Source organism: Dreissena polymorpha, chromosome 11 (assembly GCF_020536995.1).
Source record: "Dreissena polymorpha isolate Duluth1 chromosome 11, UMN_Dpol_1.0, whole genome shotgun sequence".
NCBI classification, from domain to species: Eukaryota; Metazoa; Mollusca; class Bivalvia; order Myida; family Dreissenidae; genus Dreissena; species Dreissena polymorpha.
The window spans coordinates 2,356,246-2,375,713 of record NC_068365.1 but is presented as its reverse complement, the minus strand read 5'-3'; the positions used below and the strand labels follow the sequence as shown (position 1 = coordinate 2,375,713).

Here is a 19,468-nt window from a genome sequence, read left to right as displayed (position 1 = left end):
AAGAATTTTTTTTAAGTTTTCACAAAATAGGCATTATATAAGCATATGTTCAATTTTGTGACCCCCGGGGCAGGGTCAAATTTGACCCAAGGGTTAAAATTTGAACAAATTTGGTAGAGGACTATTAGATGTCACTTCATACCAAATTTGATAGCCCTAGGCCTGATAGTTATGGACAAAAAGATTTTTTAAGTTTTCACAAAATAGGCTCCATATAAGCGTATGTTCAATTTTGTGACCCCCAGGGCAGGGTCAAATTTGACCCCAGGGGCATAATTTGAACAAACTTGGTAGAGGACTATAAGATGTCACTACATACCAAATTTGGTAGCCCTAGGCCCAATGGTTATGGACAAGTAGATTTTTAAAGTTTTCACAAAATAAGCCCTTTATAAGCATATATATTCAATTTTGTGACCCCCGGGGCAGTTTCAAATTTGACCCCAGGGGCATAATTTGAACAAACTAAGAAGAAAACTATTACATGTCACTACATACCAAATTTGGTAGCCCTATGCCATACGGTTATGGACAAGAAGATTTTGAAAGTTTTCCCACAATAGGGGTTATATAAGCATGTGTTCAATTTTGTGACCCTCGGGGCAGGGTCAAACTTGACCCCAGGGGCATAATATGAACAAACTTCGTAGAGGACTATAAGATGTCTCTACATACCAAATTTGGTAGCCCTAGGCCCAATGGTTAAGGACAAAAAGATTTGTAAATTTTTCACAAAATAAGCCCTTTATAAGCATTTAATCAATTTTGTGACCCCCGGGGCAGTTTCAAATTTGACCCCAGGGGCATAATTTGAACAAACTAAGAAGAGAACTATTACATGTCACTACATACCAAATTTGGTAGCCCTATGCCATACAGTTATGGACAAGCAGATTTTTAAAGTTTTCACAAAATAGGCCTTATATAAGCATATGTTCAATTTTGTGACCCTCGGGGCAGGGTCAAACTTGAACCCAGGGGCATAATTTGAACAAACTTGGTAGAGGACTATAAGATGTCACAACATACCAAATTTGGTAGCCCTAGGCCTAATGGATATGGACAAGTAGGTTTTTAAAGTTTTCACAAAATAAGCACTTTATAAGCATATATTCAATTTTGTGACCCCTGGGGCAGTTTCAAATTTGATCCCAGGGGCATAATTTGAACAAACTAAGAAGAAAACTATTACATGTCACTACATACCAAATTTGGTAGCCCTATGCCATACTGTTATGGACAAGAGATTTTTAAAGTTTTCACAAAAAAGGCCTTATATAAGCATATGTTCAATTTTGTGACCCTCGGGGCAGGGTCAAACTTGACCCAAGGGGCATAATTTGAACAAACTTGGTAGAGGACTATAAGATGCCACTACATACCAAATTTGGTAGCCCTAGGCCCAATGGTTATGGATGAAACGATTTGTAAAGATTTCACAAAATAGACCCTATATAAGCATATGTTCAATTTTGTGACCCCCGGGGCAGGGTCAAATTTGACACCAGGGGCATAATTTGAACAAATTTGGTAAAGGACTATTAGATGTCTCTACATACCAAATTTGATAGCCCTAGGCCCAATGGTTATGGACGGGAGATTTTGAAAGTTTTCACAAAATAGGCCTTATATAAGCATGTGTTCAATTTTGTGACCCTCGGGGCAGGGTCAAACTTGACCCCAGGGGCATAATTTGAACACACTTGGTAGAGGACTATAAGATGTCACTACATACCAAATTTGGTAGCCCTAGGCCCAATGGTTAAGGATAAAATGATTTTTAAAGTTTTCACAAAATAATCCCTTTATAAGCATATATTCAATTTTGTGACCCCCGGGGCAGTTTCAAATTTGACCCCAGGGGCATAATTTGAACAAACTAAGAAGAGAACTATTACATGTCACTACATACCAAATTTGGTAGCCCTATGCCATACAGTTATGGACAAGCAGATTTTTAAAGTTTTCACAAAATAGGCTTTACATAAGCATATGTTCAATTTTGTGACCCTCGGGGCAGGGTCAAACTTGAACCCAGGGGCATAAATTGAACAAACTTGGTAGAGGACTATAAGATGTCACAACATACCAAATATGGTAGCCCTAGGCCCAATGGATATTGACAAGTAGATTTTTAAAGTTTTCACAAAATAAGCACTTTATAAGCATATATTCAATTTTGTGACCCCCGGGGCAGTTTCAAATTTGATCCCAGGGGCATAATTTGAACAAACTAAGAAGAGAACTATTGCATGTCACTACATACCAAATTTGGTAGCCCTATGCCATACTGTTATGGACAAGAGATTTTTAAAGTTTTCACAAAAAAGGCCTTATATAAGCATATGTTCAATTTTGTGACCCTTGGGGCAGGGTCAAACTTGACCCCAGGGGCATAATTTGAACAAACTTGGTAGAAGACTATAAGATGCCACTACATACCAAATTTGGTAGCCCTAGGCCCAATGGTTATGGACGAAAAGATTTGTAAAGTTTTCACAAAATTGACCCTATATAAGCATATGTTCAATTTTGTGGCCCCTGGGGCAGGGTCAAATTTGACACCAGGGGCATAATTTGAACAAATTTGGTAAAGGACTATTAGATGTCTCTACATACCAAATTTGATAGCCCTAGGCCCAATGGTTATGGATGGGAGATTTTGAAAGTTTTCACAAAATTGGCCTTATATAAGCAAATTTTCAATTTTGTGACCCCCAGGGCAGGGCCAAATTTGACCCCAGGGGCATAATTTGAACAAATTAGAAAGAGGTTCACCCGAGGAACATTCCTGAGAAATTTCATCAGAATTGGACCAGTAGTTTAGGAGAAGAAGATGTTTAAAGGAAAAGTAAACGCACGGACGCATGCACGCACGACGGACACAGGACCATGACATAAGCCTAAAAATAGTTGTGATAACTTCAAAGAATGATCATATAATATTAAACATGCATCAATAGGGTACAGATGCATGCACATTTCACTTTTGTCTTAAAACACAGCTGATGTCACAAGCAAGCTGTTTATGGCTAAATTTGACTTTTGACCTCTTAGTGGGACCTTCCCCTATGAAGTAATGAAACAGGTAACACAGGCAACACTAAATCTCCTGATATCATTTGTGTTAAGTAATTTTAACATTGCATAACAAGTGACAAAATAAGGGATGAATTTGACATTTGACCTCTGAGAGTGACCTACACCTCTGAGGTCAAGACAGGTTTAACAAACAAAGAGCTGTCTGCTCATGGTTGTTGTTAGTGGTAACTTATTTTATAGTAGCATGATGGATGGATAAGTTACAGTTAACAGTACAGTTACAGTTTAGACAAGCTGTTTCAAGGCCAAATTCAACCTTTGAACTCTAACTTCTAAGTGCAATCTTGACCTTTGAGGTAGGGAGAAATGTATTACATTCAACATGCTAGTCTAATGATGGATTATATTTGTGCCAAGTTATTTCAAAATCAATCTTTATATGGCAAAGCTTTGGCTGAGAAATGAATTTGTTTCAAGCTATTGAATTGCCAATGAAGAACTTTGACCTCTTAAGTGTGACCTTTGAGGTAGGGAGATAAAAGTTTAAAGTGACATCCGTAGTTGCATGTTATTTCAAAATCCATAAATATATGGCAAAGTTATGGCTGAGACAGGAAACTTTTCACAGACAGACAGAAAAACTCACTGCGTGACTGCTATATGCCATCTTCTTGGAACGGAGGCAGACATAATATTTTAATAATAATCATAATTTGTTTGTGTTATAAACCAGAAGACATTTTCATTAAGTACAGCTTTTTTAGAGTATCAAACATTAAAGATCTTGATAAGATTTGTAATAACATAAAAAATCTTTGAATATGTTTGACAAGGTCAACAAGGTATCTGCAGATAACAAAACAAGCTGCTCACCAATGACTTTATTGTCGTGACGACCCTTATCATGTGACCCCTGTATGTACTCTGTGTCTATGGCAACAGAAGTAGAGGGTGTGGTCTCCTTGGTAACCATGGGGTTGGTCTTGTTGGGGGGCAGGGTGGGGGCGGGACCTATGAGCTCTGTCCTCACTGGTCCGGGGTTCCAGGGAGGAAAGGTGTGCTACAAATAGACATAAACACGCACTGTTACACTTATCTGCCAACTCATCTTATGTATGCATTGTTAAACTGAGGTCACTGAAAGACCTATGGTTGCCCTTAGAACTGGGAGTCTAATGATACTTGTTCTCTACCCAGTATCCCAACTAAAATAACTTATGCGGGTTGAGAGGTGGAGAATGAGATAGAAATCCAGTGCACTCCATAAAATTATCCAACATGCCCACATGATTATATAAGTCAAGTTTTATTAATACTTAAGAGTCTTAATTATTATACTTTATGAAGTATGAACTTAAAGTTAAAAATAATTAAAATAAATTCACTAAATCAAGGGAGCTTCCGAGGAGTTTTGCTCCTTAGGGCCCCATACCAGGGTGTTGCCCTGGACATTAGAGGGCTGTTAGCCTTGAAGACCCAAGTAGCCACCTGGTCAGCATTTCTGGTGTTCTATCTTTCAACTGCGCATTTGCTTAAATTTATTGTTTTCAACAACAGTAATGGTCTTGTTAGTCTCCAGAGAACATAATGATACGAAGACTATGTTAGAATAGCTGTTAAGCAATTAAAGTTCACCCTTTCCCACTCAGAGACAAATTGAAAATGGCTATATGCAACCAGCATAAAACCAGAATAGCCTTGGAGTAACTCGCAGTCTGTTCCGGTTTTATGCTGTTTGCTTCTCATTAGTATGTTAGTGTTGGGCATGAAACCTTTTAAACTTGAATCTGTTAAGAAAGGTCTTTAATTTAATTTGATTTTCTGAGGAACTACAAATAAGTCAAAATTGTATCCGAGTGGTCAAGAGTTAACACAATCTTATCCATTACCTGCGGTGAGACAGTGGAAGGTTTGGGTGGTGGGGGCGTGGTGGTTGTCATGACAATTCGTCCATCACGAGTGCTGCAGCCTTCAACGTCAGGACCGAACATCCTTGCCACCCCCGTGGAGTTCATTTCATCCCTGATGTCCTTCAGAGGTCTTAGACTGTATGGCAGGTCTCCGGTAGGGTAGAATGTAACCTCTGAAATGGTGTGAAGCAACCCATTATTTTATAATGTCATACTTCCAATTGCAATTATTATGATAAGGGCAAGGCTGGGGATTGAATACTTTGCAATATTATGACAATCTAAACATTTGATTGTAAAGGGCCTGTAACAACAGACAGCGTTGACGCATAACTTGCATGGGGCTCTTAAAAAACTGTCACAACACCTTGTGATTGCCGCGAAATTTACAAAAAATAGTAAATTGGAATTCAACATTGCTCTACATCATCCTCATTTTGCTCTCACAGCGTTCAAGGTGTTCTTACAATGCGCAAGATTTTTCCTTAGCATAAATATGGCCGAAGCCTTTGGCATTGAAGACATTGTTAATAACTGCTTATTAAATTGAAAACATTATAATGTCGTTATGTGCCATTTTTCTTTTTAAGCACCAATATCATTACATTAATGGCAGGTAGGATGAAAGCAATTAATTCTCCACCAGCAGCATCAAAAAGACACCTATCCGCCAATGGACATTACAGTTAAGATATGAAGCTGTGCCAGAGCCTGATTTGCCCCCGTCACAGACGTCTCTGGCTCAAAGCATTAACGCCAAGAATCAACAGAGGCCAAACACTTGACTTTTTTAACTGTAGCCTGAAGAGAACAAGCTGATGAACAGTACAAATATAAATTCATACAATGAGTCCATGGACTTCGATTATTTCATATGGCTCTCAAACAGCAGTCTGCCTAAGTGCGCTGCTCGTTGAATTTTTTTGAATAAGCTCAAAATGATGTCCTCAACATATGTTATAGGTCATGACACAGCATCCCCACAATATTGCCATGCCACAGTGTGCACCTTTGTTTTTTTACATATGTTTTTAATATCATGAGAGTGACACGTAAATCCCACACTGGTGAAACTTGGATTTTATGTGACTTAATGTTGTTCCATATAACATAAAAGCTGTATTTTCTGTGTTTTCAATGACATGCAAGTCGAAGTTTTATGCTGAATGGTTTTGTTTTTCAAATTATTAACTTTTGATCTTAAATAGATAAAAGTTCCAATACCATCATAGAATTACAATTCAAAGATATAATTAAACATTTCTTTGCACAGAAAACAAAAAGATCACTTCACATATTTAAAGTTATTTTTAAAATATGTAATAAACAATTTGTCTGCCAAATTGTGAACTGTTCATCTGTATTTGGCATATATATTTGGGTCGTTGTCTGTGAAAAGGGGATTTAATACATGTGCGTAAAGTTTCGTCCCAGATTAGCCTGTGCAGTCCACAAAGGCTAATCAGGGACGACACTTTTCCTAATAAACTGGATGTTTGCTAAGAAGATACTATCTTAAACGAAAAATACAATAAAAGCGGAAAGTGTCGTCCCTGATTAGCGGACTGCACAGGATAATCTGGGACGACACTTTACGCACATGAATTAAACCCCCTTTCACAGCCAATTTGTATATAGTGTTATAGACATGTGAGCACCACCTCACCTGACATGCAGCCTGTGAAGTTGAGATACTGTCTGTAGTCAGCTGTGTCCGGTATCTTATCAAACTGAGAGTTCAGGATCCCGCCTATCATGATGGTGTCCAGCTCATCTAGCGTATTGTCAGAAACCGTAACTCTGCCAATACCTTCCTCATCAATCTGAAACAATATAGAGTTACAGCCCTATGTGTCTTTTCTTTATATTCAACTGTTGGTGGAATGAACAAAACGTCATGCATAAAATAATGAAAATGGAACATGTTTGTAAGTAACAGTATACAAATAAATTTAAATATCTATTAATATTCCCAAAATACTGGTCAACAAATGGATCTTGCAAATAGAAATTTAGTCAAAATAAATGAATTAAATGCTTTCTTTTTTATCAGAAACACAAAGAAGGTATCATGCATGAATGAATAATTTTTCATAATACAGAAATGTGTTCACATGATATGAAGGTTACAGTAAATAGGATACACAACACTGGATGCAAGGACTAGTGCTACAACATAACACTGGGTAGATTCAAAAATGCCACTTACAAAGCGGTAACTTAACCTTTCTTATGAAAGTCATTACCATACCTAGCAAATGGTTTGTTTCCTTGAAAATATTGCTGAAATTTGATTTCCAAACATAATTCCTGAATTGAGTTCAGTATCCCTAAATCAGTGACGACTCTCTAATACCCTTTTATGGAATGTTTCTTGTAAAGGAAGTTTGTAGTAAACCAAAATCAAGTCTAGGTGAAAAGTGTCATCCCTGATGAGCCTATGCAGACTGCACAGGCTAATCTGGGACAATCCTTTTTGCGCATGCATAAAGCCCATTAAGCGCATTTAATGTAGATCAAATGGAGCATTTTTACGATTAAGAGGATTTCAATCAAGTGAAAGTAATATGCTGATATGGGGCAATAACTTACATAAGACTAGAGTAAGGGGAAGGGGATACAAAAAAAATTGACAACAGGCAGGCAGTGTACAGGTGATCTCAGTAATGTACGCAACTAAAAGGAATCATTCATGCATCTGTGTAACAAAATAGCACTAGCTAAGAAACCTTAAATAGCAATATGACATGTTATTAAGTAAAATCAATAAAAGTGATTAAGAAAAAAAAATATTCCAGACTTTGCGATACAAATATCATTTACACATAAAATACTATTGTATTTTAGCTTTCAGCAATCCACCAACACTAACATTTTGTCTTGTTTTTTTTAAGGGTGTCTTTAAAAAACATAAACAGATAATGCATTTTTTTGTAATTCAATACATTACTAGATACACTACTTTGACAACTTGTTTTGCTTTGGTAAAAGAACAATTTCAGACTATACGGCTTTTTCAACATTTTAAAAACAAGGTTATCAGAAGTAGAGTACAGTAGACTCAGAATGGCTCAAACTCACTTAATTTCAGGTTTGTTTCATCAGTTTATTCTGTCTTGAATTTGTGATAATAGGGTTTACATCATGTTGTCCACATCATAATGTTAAAATCATGTGTTAACATTAAATATTATCATCATATTGTTTACATCAAATTATTAACATCATAGTGCATTTTCACATAAAAAATTAACCTTGTATGAATATTGCTTTACTAATACTCTTTCATATGAATAATTGTTTAATCAATATGTGTATAAAACTGTTATAAAATAATGTTCAAACAAGTTTTTTTCTCTATCCCTGCAACTTCAAACCAACGTGAGTCAACTGTATATATAAGAATGTTTGACAATAAGTAAGGAAATACAATGAATATATGCATGAATGAAACAAATAGAAACAAATCCATCAAAATTGTTACTACTGGCATCTACTGGGCTGAACAAAATCATGCATGGGCAACATACAACAGTAACTACTCATGGGGTCACTAAACAATATTTAGGTGAAAACATAAAAAAAAATCAAAATATATTTGATATTATAGACATTTATGAGCTAATGTAGAAACAAAGATACAGTTGACTGCTATTTAAAGGTTATAAGCACTATAAATACTCAATATTCTTTGTGTTGAATGCTAAACTGTGATTAGTAAAGAACTTCTTTTATTAAGGTCTCTAAATGACAAAAGGCACTAACGTTTTAATATATTTCAAAGTGGATGCACTTAAATTACAATGCAAATGAAAGAAAATATCATTTGAGAACATAGCATGTAAGCAACAGCAAATTTCAAGGTACAATAATAAATACAAGAAGGCAAAGCATATGAGGCTCCTTCTGGGAAAACTACGCTTAATACATGTGTGTAAATTGTCGTCACAGATAAACCTGTGCAGTCAGTCACGCACATAAATTATGCCTAGATTTTCCCAGAACAAGGCTAAATTAAGTACGCGACAGAGAAAAGATAAAAGTGCAAAGTCTAAGACAATGAAATGTCTTAGACAAGTGTGCTATACTTACACTGAGCGATTTGTTTCTAAAAAGTGGATGTGATGCGCTTCTAACCTAGGTGATAATATACGCATACAGGTTACACCAATATCTCCTACAGATCAACACAGGCTTCATGACCCACAAATGTAGGGAGTACAAGTGTGACCAACTAAATCAAAGTTGTAAGAGACCACAAACCGGTATGATGCTATCAGATCCAAGATTTGTTCTCATACAGTGTGTATGGCAAGCTTACGTAAACGAAGTGTTCAGTATATGACAAATAGGTAAATCTTATAACACAATGCTACATTTTAAGATTAAAGGTCTGGTATTTAGTCTGATATTGATAACTTGTGACATCTTCCAACGACTTTCCCCATGATCACTGGGATATAATTGACCTGTTTTAAAATTTATAATTTCCCTCACAGATAGTCATTTAAACACCTGGTTGGAGAGAAGCAAGCGTGAGAGTAATTTTTGCTCAGAAAATTGCAGTGCTTGGGATTTCAACCAGGGACCATCCGATTCCTATATCAGCATCCTACCACTAGACCACTGTTAAGAGGTTGCCATGGCAATGTGAATATGGTGTCTGTCTAGTGTCATGAGTTTGATCCCCACTATGGGAGGGTTCTTTAGATCTCTCCCAAAGACACCAAGTACTCGTTGTTAGTTCCAGGAAATGGACTCGAGAGCGTTTCAATAAGCCATAGGCTTACGATGCAATCAAACAAGAATAAATAAGTTTAAACATATCAATTTAATCTCAATTCGATAAAAATGGGCCGTGGCCTGTGAAAAGGAGGTTTAATGCATGTGCCTTAAGTGTCGTCCCAGATTGGCCTGTGCAGTCCACACAGGCTAATCAGGGACAACACTACGCTTTTAGGATATTTTTTGTTAAAAGAAAGTCTATTCTAAGCAAAAATTATGTTTAGGCTGAAAGTGTCGTCCCTGATTAGCCTGTGCAGACTTAAGGGCTAATCTGATACAACACTTTAAGCCCAGTTTTTCCAAGAGCGCTGCTGTAACCATGTCAACCATGCCTACCAGGACTATCATTACTGTATTATGTATCACTTGAATTAATCAATAACACATGGCAATCTGTACAAATAAACTTCATGACCATACTAATAAAGTAAAGAGCTTATTTATCTGTATACAGTCACATGATCAAATGCTGCCAGCTAATTCGTTCCTTTATTTATCTAAACCATTCAAACTGGTCATGCGGAACATAGTCTATAACTGAAAGGCATGGTGCATGCAGAAAAAACAAAAAAACAAATATCTTTCAAAAACTGAACCAAACTTCAAAGTAATAAATGCAGGGCTTTCAATAATATGTTCAACTCAGAAATTCATGCTAGAAGCAATATATGAGCATTCTGAAAATTATATGAAATAATAGTTTAGATCTCTTTATATCGACCGATACCTGTGGTAATAAATATAGACAGTTGTAGAAGCATTCATTGGACCATGTTTACAATGGTTTATAATAAATTCACCTCATATTTACCATAATCAAAACTTTATGACTGAAGCATAACATGTTAACCTTACAAAAGTATCAAAATTAAACAAACAAGAATGATGAATATACTTATTCAATAGGTGCTGCATAGTCTATTTCTAAGTCAAGTCTGTGCAGACAGATAGCTAAACACCAAGCCAAAAATTCCGAATAAAATAACCATTTGTAAACGAGAAATACCATGAAAAACCCAAGTTCTTGTTAGAAATGTGATCTGCTGCAAAAGCAAGCTTTGTAGTGGAAATAAGATTCTTTCAATTTGACTAATCTTGCAATCAAATCAACACTTATTTTTGACATTTTGTTAAAATCAAATGCAAATGGGCAAAGGTTGAAACTTGATTGATGAAATGTAACAATCTCCACGCAGAGTTGTCGTTCCTTGCTCTCACATACAACTCTGCATAAGGCTCAGCACGCCATTTTGTCTACCAAATAGCTAAAACCGAACAAACGCATACAATGTATATTTGAGTGGATATTTAAGATCGCATGCATTTAAGTAAGAAATATGACTTTTAAATGTACTATGTATCGTGCAAAAACTTGTGAGTTTTAATGCAACTCTTTGGAACTATTTTATGGCCCATTTACACAGATGTTATCATTCCCCGCACTTCACAAATGTAAACAATTGTACATATTTTTTATTGAGTGATGTTAGGCATTGCTTCGACGTATTTATGTATGTCGGTTTCTTAACATAAAAAAAAACATATCAATTTTATAATAATTAATTAAGACTGATATAAGATATCATGGTATGAGATGGTTTTCTTTAATGCAGTTAATGCAATGTAACCGTGGTGCAAGAGATTGTTTAGTATACTGTAACCTCACTGATGAACGCTTGGAATGATCATGACATGAATGAGACGCTTTCATAACAATAGTCCGATCTGAGTCCAACACAGAGGTGAATGTAATGTGACCGTCGTGCAAGAGATTGGAAATGTAAGAGCAAGTCAATTATCATTCTGATGAAATTTAAAGGGAAGTAATTTAAAAACATATAAGGGGATAATTTTGAAAAAAAAGTGAGCGTAGGCAAATAATATATTTTTTATGAAATGCAAAGGGAGGTAATTTTGAATATTTTCTCATGACAGGTAAAGTGATGCAACTTTGCCAACTTACAGTGAGGATCATCTCCCCTTGGTGTCGACTGTACAGCAGCTGGTGGGGTTTGCCGTCAGCAAACCGACCTGCCTTGCCAACGCCATCTGCAGGGAACACAGTATTAAGTTCAACTAAGTTTGCTAATCGAAGGGCTTAGAAACCTTCTTAAAATAATGTTAATATAAAACTATGATTTACTAATAAGCTGGCCACATAATTTCTCTATTTGAACCACACTCTGGAAAAATGGGGCTTAATGCATGTGCGTAAAATGTTGTCCCAGATTAGCCAAAGCTATCCGTCTAGACTGGATTTTGTAAGAAGAGAGTTCCTTTAAACCAAACATTTCATAAAGGCAGAAAGTGATGTCCCTGATTAGCCTGTGTGCTATGCATTAAGCCTTTTTTTTCCCCAGAGCAGGACTAATATTAATATGATTCTCAAAGGATGTGGGTTTGTAGTTATATTAAAATATTTTATTGGATTTTAACCTTTTTTTCAAAACATTTAAAAGGATCCACCTTTCTGTATTTTCGTTTATTCAAGTAACCGAGACTTACGTATGGCGTTTCCTTGGTTGATGCTGAGAGAAAATCCATGGTACTTACTTATGGCATATCCTTCTATGGTGTTAAGATATAATCTAGTGACCAATACTTACGTATGGCATATCCCTGGTTGGTGTTGAGATATATGCCATGGTTTGGGTCCAGATAGACAATGATAAAATCATGTGTCCAATACCTGAAAATAAAACAGTTTTCAGTCCATATTTGCTCAAAGCACTCAAAAGCATTAAGTTCTTAATAGTGCAAAGTTATCAATAGCTCATAATTCTCAAAAGCTCAAAGTTCTCAATAATTTTAAGTTCTCGATAGCTTTAAGTTCTCAACAGGTCAAAATTCTCAATAGCTCAAAGTTCTCAAAAGCTTAAAGTTCTTAACAGCTCAAAGTTGTCAATAGCTCAAAGTTATCGGTAGCTCAAAGTTATCAATAGCTCAAAGTTCTCATTAGCTCAAAGTTCTTGATAGCTTTCAGTTCTCAATAGCTTTCAGTTCTCAATCGCTTAGAGTTATCACTAACTCAAAATTATCAATAGCTCAAAGTTCTCAAAAGCTTAAATTTCTCAATTGCCCAACTTTCTCAAAAGCTCAAATTTATGCAACAACTCAAAGTAATCAATAGCTCAATTTTCTCAAAGTTATAAAAAGCTCAAACATCTCAATAGCATAAAGTTCTCAATAGCTAAAAGTTCTCAATAGCACAAATGTCTAAATAGCTAAAAGTTCTCAATAGCTCAAATGCCTAAATAGCTAAAAGTTATCAATAGCTCAAAGTTCTCAATAGCTCAAAGTTTTCATTAGCTCAAAGCTCTCAATAACATATTTAAAGCTGAGATGGTTATGAAATTTCGAATAATTATCACTTTTTTAAGTAATCTGTTGTAAACTTTTTCTCTTTTACACAACAGTTGGCAGGATGCTAGTCTTATGCAATATGTTGAAGCATGATATATTTTTGCTGTTATAACAGTTTTGATTCTTTGAATGGTGAGGAATTAGTAAGTAGTCTGGTTGTGATCACAATTATTTAATTGATAATATTTAGATAAAGGTAAAGATGGTGATCATATTTAGAAACAAACTTTACAATTGAAGATTCATAGCTGAAGATTACACTTTTAAAATGTAAAATTCAGGACTAAAGTTGTTTCAAAGCATTTTTAAAAGTGGACTTCTTAAAAGAAAATGTGATAAAAGAAAAACATTGCCTGAAGCTGTCTACATACATAAGGTTTCTCTACAAAGGCTTAGAGTATATGAGTCAAGTCATGCGAAAATGTAGCTTATGATTGTTATCTTCACAGTTTGGACAAGGGTAACTCTGTCCCCTCATGAGACCACACAACCTTGAGTGACTTAATGGCACACAAGGTAGCTCTTGGACAGGCTGTGCAATTGAGCCTCGTTCTGAGAAAACTGGGCATAATGCATGTGCGTAGTGTCGTCCAAGATTAGCCTGTGCCGTCTGCACAGGCTAATCACGGACGACACTTTCCGCCTAAATTGGATTTTTGCTAAGAAGAGACTTCATTTAAACGAAAAATGTCATAAAAGCGGAAAGTGTCGTCCCTGATTAGCCTGTCAGATTGCACAGGCTTATCTGGGATGACACTTTACGCATGCATTATGCCCAGTTTTCTCAGAACACGACTCAATTGTTCAGGCTGGTCTGGAGATATGCTGGCCGCATTTGGCATAGAACCTATTGTCGCATGACCTTGCTCATATTGAAGGAAATAACTAAGCCAGGAGGATTGCAAATCCAGGTGGTGAGTTTATAATGCCATTAGCAAGCATGACGTTGATGTTAATCACCTTCTGATGTTGTCATGCATGTAAACTGGATGAATAAACTAGCCAGGAGACTATAAACTTATCACTGCATGTGCAAGAGTTTGGAAAAACCCTCTACTAGTAATCTTTCTGTTCAAATCAAGCTCTGCCTCTGAATATACTACATTATTATGATAGGAATAGGAAAACAAACACTCTTTAAATTAATTCCTAAACAATGTCTAAGGCACACTTAGAAAATAATTTAAAATTACAAAAACAAAGTGAATAACATTTAATAAATTGTGTTATGTAACACTGATATATTATATACAGTGTCAATATGAAGCAACAATATTCAAAAATAATTTGCAAAAATACTTGCATTAACAATTTGCTTGAATATGTTAATGAAGCAAAGATATCTTTTGTTTATACATTACATCGCATTTTAATAAGATCTGAGCCTTGATCTGGGAATTAAGGGCTTAATGCATGTGAGAAAAGTGTTGCCCCAGATTACCATGTGCAGCAGGCACATTTCTAATCAAGGACATAACTTTCTACCTTAACTTAACTGGATTTAAGTACAGTAGTATTTGTTTTAATGAAAAATTCCATAAAAGAGGAAATGGTTGTCCCTCGATAAGCCTGTGCATAAAGCCAATTTTACCCAGACATGACTCATTGTCATCATTCTGTTATGTAGGACACAACAAAGTCCATGGTTTTATGTTACTTACCCCTTGGCTCTAGAACAGTGTGTGAAAATAACAAGCTATTAGTAACTGAGTACATAGTAGCAACACTAAGCACAGAGTGTGCAAAACTAAAGAATAATAGGAATGAAAACTTATAAACATCAAGAAAGTGTGAGGGGGTGGGGGGGCCGATCACAATTTGTATATAAATTAACAACTGCAAGTTCCAGAAGAGATTAAAACTCCTGTTCGTTTTATGATAACATTACTAGCGATACATTTTTCATCACTTTTTGCATTTTTTTTTTGTCCAAAAGGTCCTGTCTTCAGCTTCAAAAAAAAAATGAAAGAGGCCATGAAATTAAACTGATTTTTGAAAAAAAATTCCGAAGATTTGTTCACATATTATGGAAACATTAGCACTGGAGACAAAACATGTATTTCCCTCATGTGCACACAAATACAAGACTGTATATATAATGTCAAACTGTACAAACAACAACAAGCAAGCAATCAAGTATTCTAGTTACATGATAGGGTAACTCGCCCTTGAGTCAGACGGGTTAACGGTATAAGTCAATAATACAAAGCTTTGTGATCAAAGCCGGGACTCAGCTTGTGCAGGCTTTAACTACAATATCATGGGAGTCTATTTTACAAATAATTATTTGATTCCCAGCGTATTTTCATTGAAAAATAGTTGAATAACAATACCCAATGAATTCGCCCATGAGTCGGACACATTCGCCCTTAACACATACACAGATTTGTATTTGGTTATCCTTTCCCTATAAAAATTAAAATGTAAATTGCAGTCAATAACAGTCCTGTGTTGATTTTTTAAGTGTATTCTTTTGTCAACATGTTGACGAAAATAAGTTATAACAAGAGGGCCATGATGGCCCTGAATCGCTCACCTGACTAACCAAATACAATCCCAACCCAGATTTCATCAAGATAAACATTCTGACCAAATTTAATAAAGATTGGATGAAAACTGTGACCTCTATTGTCTATACAAGGTTTCTCTATTATTTGACGTAGTGACCTAGTTTTTGACCTAGTGACCTATTTTTTGACCCCAGATGACCCAAATACAAACCCAACCCAGATTTCATCAAGATAAACATTCTGACCAAATTTCATAAAGATTGGATGAAAACCGTGACCTCTACTGTCTACACAAACAAATTGTTGACGGTTTTTCTATTATTTGACCTAGTGACCTAGTTTTTGACCTCAGATGACCCAAATACAATCCCAACCCAGATTTCATCAAGATAAACATTCTGACCAAATTTCATAAAGATTGGATGAAAACTGCGACCTCTATTGTCTACACAAGGTTTTTCTATTATTTGACCTAGTTTTTGACCTAGTGACCTAGTTTTTTACCCCAAATGACCCAAATACAATCCCAACCCAGATTTTATCAAGATAAACATTCTGACCAAATTTCATAAAGATTGGATGAAAACTGCGACCTCTTTTGTCTACACAAGGTTTTTCTATTATTTGACCTATTATGTGACCTAGTTTTTGACCTAGTGACCTAGTTTTTGACCCCAGATGACCCAAATACAATCACAACCCAGATTTCATCAAGATAAACATTCTGAACAAATTTCATAAAGATTGGATGAAAACTGTGACCTCTACTGTCTACACAAGCAAATTGTTGACGGACACACACACACACGCACACACGCACAAACAACCATCACACGGTCACATTAGCTCATCATGTCACTTCGTGACAGGTGAGCTAAAAAGAGGAAAATTGACATGGTCGCTTGTAGTGTCTATCCGACCTTTACAACAACGGAACCATTTGTAGCACTGGGGGTAACAAAGAAAAGTACAAAAATACAAAGATAAAACATTATGCGATCCTTGTTGTTTGTGAGCTATTGGATTCTTTATAGATTGAGTCATGTTAATTTGAATGAATTTGTTTTTAATTGTCATCCGTATGCCTCTGCAAGTACATAAACGCATGTTCGCCATAAGGGCGAATTGCGTTCGCCTCAAGGGCTAATTGAGTTGTAATTCATGAAACCTATACAACTGAACGAACAACTGAAAATTACCTTTCATTTTTATAGAATAAGGTTATGTTTTCAATATAAAGTAATTTGTGAATGATGTGAAGCGTATCGTACCAAAATGCTGATGGTATAAAGATAATCGATCATAGAAAATTCTGAATTTTCCGTCACCAGAAGTTATTAATACTGTAACGAATCCAAATTCATCGTGAGATGATATTTGATAACATTTTATTTCGAAATTTTATTTATTTTGAGTATGAAAGGAAAAAGTATTCGTTATAACATCACAAATCATGCTAAACAAAACTCATCTTTAAACATTACATAGATAAAAATATCCGACTCAAGGGCGAAATCGACTCAAGGGCGAGTTACCCTACATGCTTGTGAATTACTCTACCTATCTAATGTATTATCAATAATAAAATGTGCAAAACTATGAAAAGATTTTCAAAGCTACTCTCTTTCCAACATCAGGGTATAGAACACAGTGATTTTAAATACCCAGGCAACATCCTTCTTCATTTGTATTGGAAGAATCAATTTGAGTAAACAGAAAACTTCAAGGTCTAAGAAACACTACTTTTTATGTTCACAATATTAAAAAAAACACTACACAATCAAAGAAGTAATTAGAAAGACTAATGGAAGCAAGTAAACAATTGAGACTCCGTCTGGGAAAACAGGGGCTTCATGCATGTGCTGAAAGCTGTAACGTCCCGTATAAACCTGTGCAGTCTACACAGACTAATCAGGGACAACCCTTTACGCTTAGTCTGGATTTTCCTTTATAAAATAAATTTAATAAACAAAATTCATAAAAGCAAAAAGTGTTGAAATTATTAACCTGATTAGCTGACAGCACTGGCTTATCTGGGGCTAAACTCTATCCATTTCCACTCAGAAGCAAAGTGAAAATGGCTATGTTCAAACAGCATAAAACCAGAACAGCCTGAGAGTAACTCGCAGTCTGTTCAGGTTTTATGCTGTTTGCTGCTCATCAGTATCTAAGGGTTGGAAATGAAGCCTTTACACCTTGAATACAGTAAGAAAGATTTTTATGCCCCCGGATCAAAGATCGGGGGTATATTGTTTTTGGCCTGTCTGTCATTGTATGTGTCCGTGTGTGTGTGTGTGTGTGTCCCAAAACTTTAACCAAAACTTTAACCTTCTTCATAACTTTTGCAATATTGAACGTAGCAACTTGATATTTGGCATGCATGTGTATCTCATGGAGCTGCACATTTTGAGTGGTGAAAGATCAAGGTCATCCTTCAAGGTCAAGGTCAAAAAAAAAATTCAAAGCGGCGCATTAGGGGGCATTGTGTTTCTGACAAACACATCTCTTGTTAATTATATTTAACTTTCTAAGTGACTATAAATGCGTAAAAATACGTATCTTAGTGGGAAAGAGGCATGCAGTAAACCCTGTTTTCCCACTGCGAGGCTCAATCAATTGTAAACATTGTTTTGTTACTAAATTTTCATACAAAACCTTCACTGTGCATGCTGTAGTTACATATTTTCTTAAATGGTCATGTATTCACATAATGCTTCCAAAAATTAGTTTCGACTGTAATGCCATAAACATTGATGCAAGAAACCCCTGCAATTTGTCAAAATGTTAACATACCCATTACTGAAACTTAGCTATACATTCTTACCTATGACCTCACACAGTGTATCATTTCTAACCTATGACCTCACACAGTGTATCATTTCTAGCCTATGACCTCACACAGTGTATCATTTCTAATGACCCTACACAAGCAGCTAACTCCCCAAGCCATTCCCCACCCACTCACCTCTCACTGTATATGAAGACCAGGATCATGTTTTGAGTAATTTCCTGATTGACCCGGAAAACCAGTTCGAGCCGCTCTGTGCGGGTCTCCTCGGCTTCCTTCGGTGGTTTGTAGTTGTACTGAAGAATGGACTCCCCCGTGAAGTAGCCAGACGCCTCTGTGGGGGTCAACAAACATTACTTTTATTGTATTGTTTGGTGTGGCTTTTTTACATTTTACTGTAAGGTGTTGTTTTACAATTTACTTTAATGTGTTGCTTTTTACAATGCACTGTTTGGTGTAATTTTTTATAATGTACTGTTGGATGTTGTATTTTACAATGTACTGTTCAGTGTAGACATAATTCCATGCGAATCCGAGGATTGAGATCATTTATAAGAGGTTGACATTTCACTAGTAAATGTGTGTTACATGGTTGGATTTGCACTTTTTTTACAGTGTTTTTATAACATTCTCACACTGATTCTTGGCAAGTCTCGCCAATATAAGTGGAGCACTCTTATTAACGAACCTCTTTCTAGGAAAACTGGGCTTAAAGCATGGACCTACAGTGTCGTCTACCTTTAAAAAAAACACATATAATCTGAGAGAGTTGTCACTGATTCTAAGCCTGTGTGGACTGCTCAGGCTAATCTGGGACAACACTTTCTGCACATGCATTAAGCCCTGTTTTCCCAGAGCATGGATCATTTATGTGTCTAGAAAGCCTCACACTAATCTGTTTCATAAACTTGCAAGATAATCTTAACCTTTATCTAACATTCACCTTATATTCTCCTTGTGTGCCCCAAAGATAAATATGCATTAAACCCAGTCAATCATAGCCAGCCTTTAATTAAGGGCTATACTGCACAGTTTCACATGTTGGTCCAGTAAACTCAAAGTAAGCGTGT

General features: G+C 36.0%; 1 protein-coding gene across 1 annotated transcript in view; it reads right to left on the bottom strand.

Moving 5' to 3' along the window:
* The window catches only part of LOC127850732 (axotactin-like), a 133,147-nt gene that overhangs the window by 14,274 nt on the left and 99,405 nt on the right, over window positions 1–19,468 (bottom strand). The window contains exons 24-30 of the mRNA XM_052384013.1: window positions 18,576–18,732; window positions 12,344–12,426; window positions 11,701–11,786; window positions 9,045–9,089; window positions 6,619–6,775; window positions 4,932–5,125; window positions 3,916–4,102 (exon numbers count right to left, since the gene is read on the bottom strand). Of these exons, the coding sequence (XP_052239973.1) occupies window positions 3,916–4,102; window positions 4,932–5,125; window positions 6,619–6,775; window positions 9,045–9,089; window positions 11,701–11,786; window positions 12,344–12,426; window positions 18,576–18,732 (909 nt within the window). The remainder of the gene's footprint in view (window positions 1–3,915; window positions 4,103–4,931; window positions 5,126–6,618; window positions 6,776–9,044; window positions 9,090–11,700; window positions 11,787–12,343; window positions 12,427–18,575; window positions 18,733–19,468) is intronic.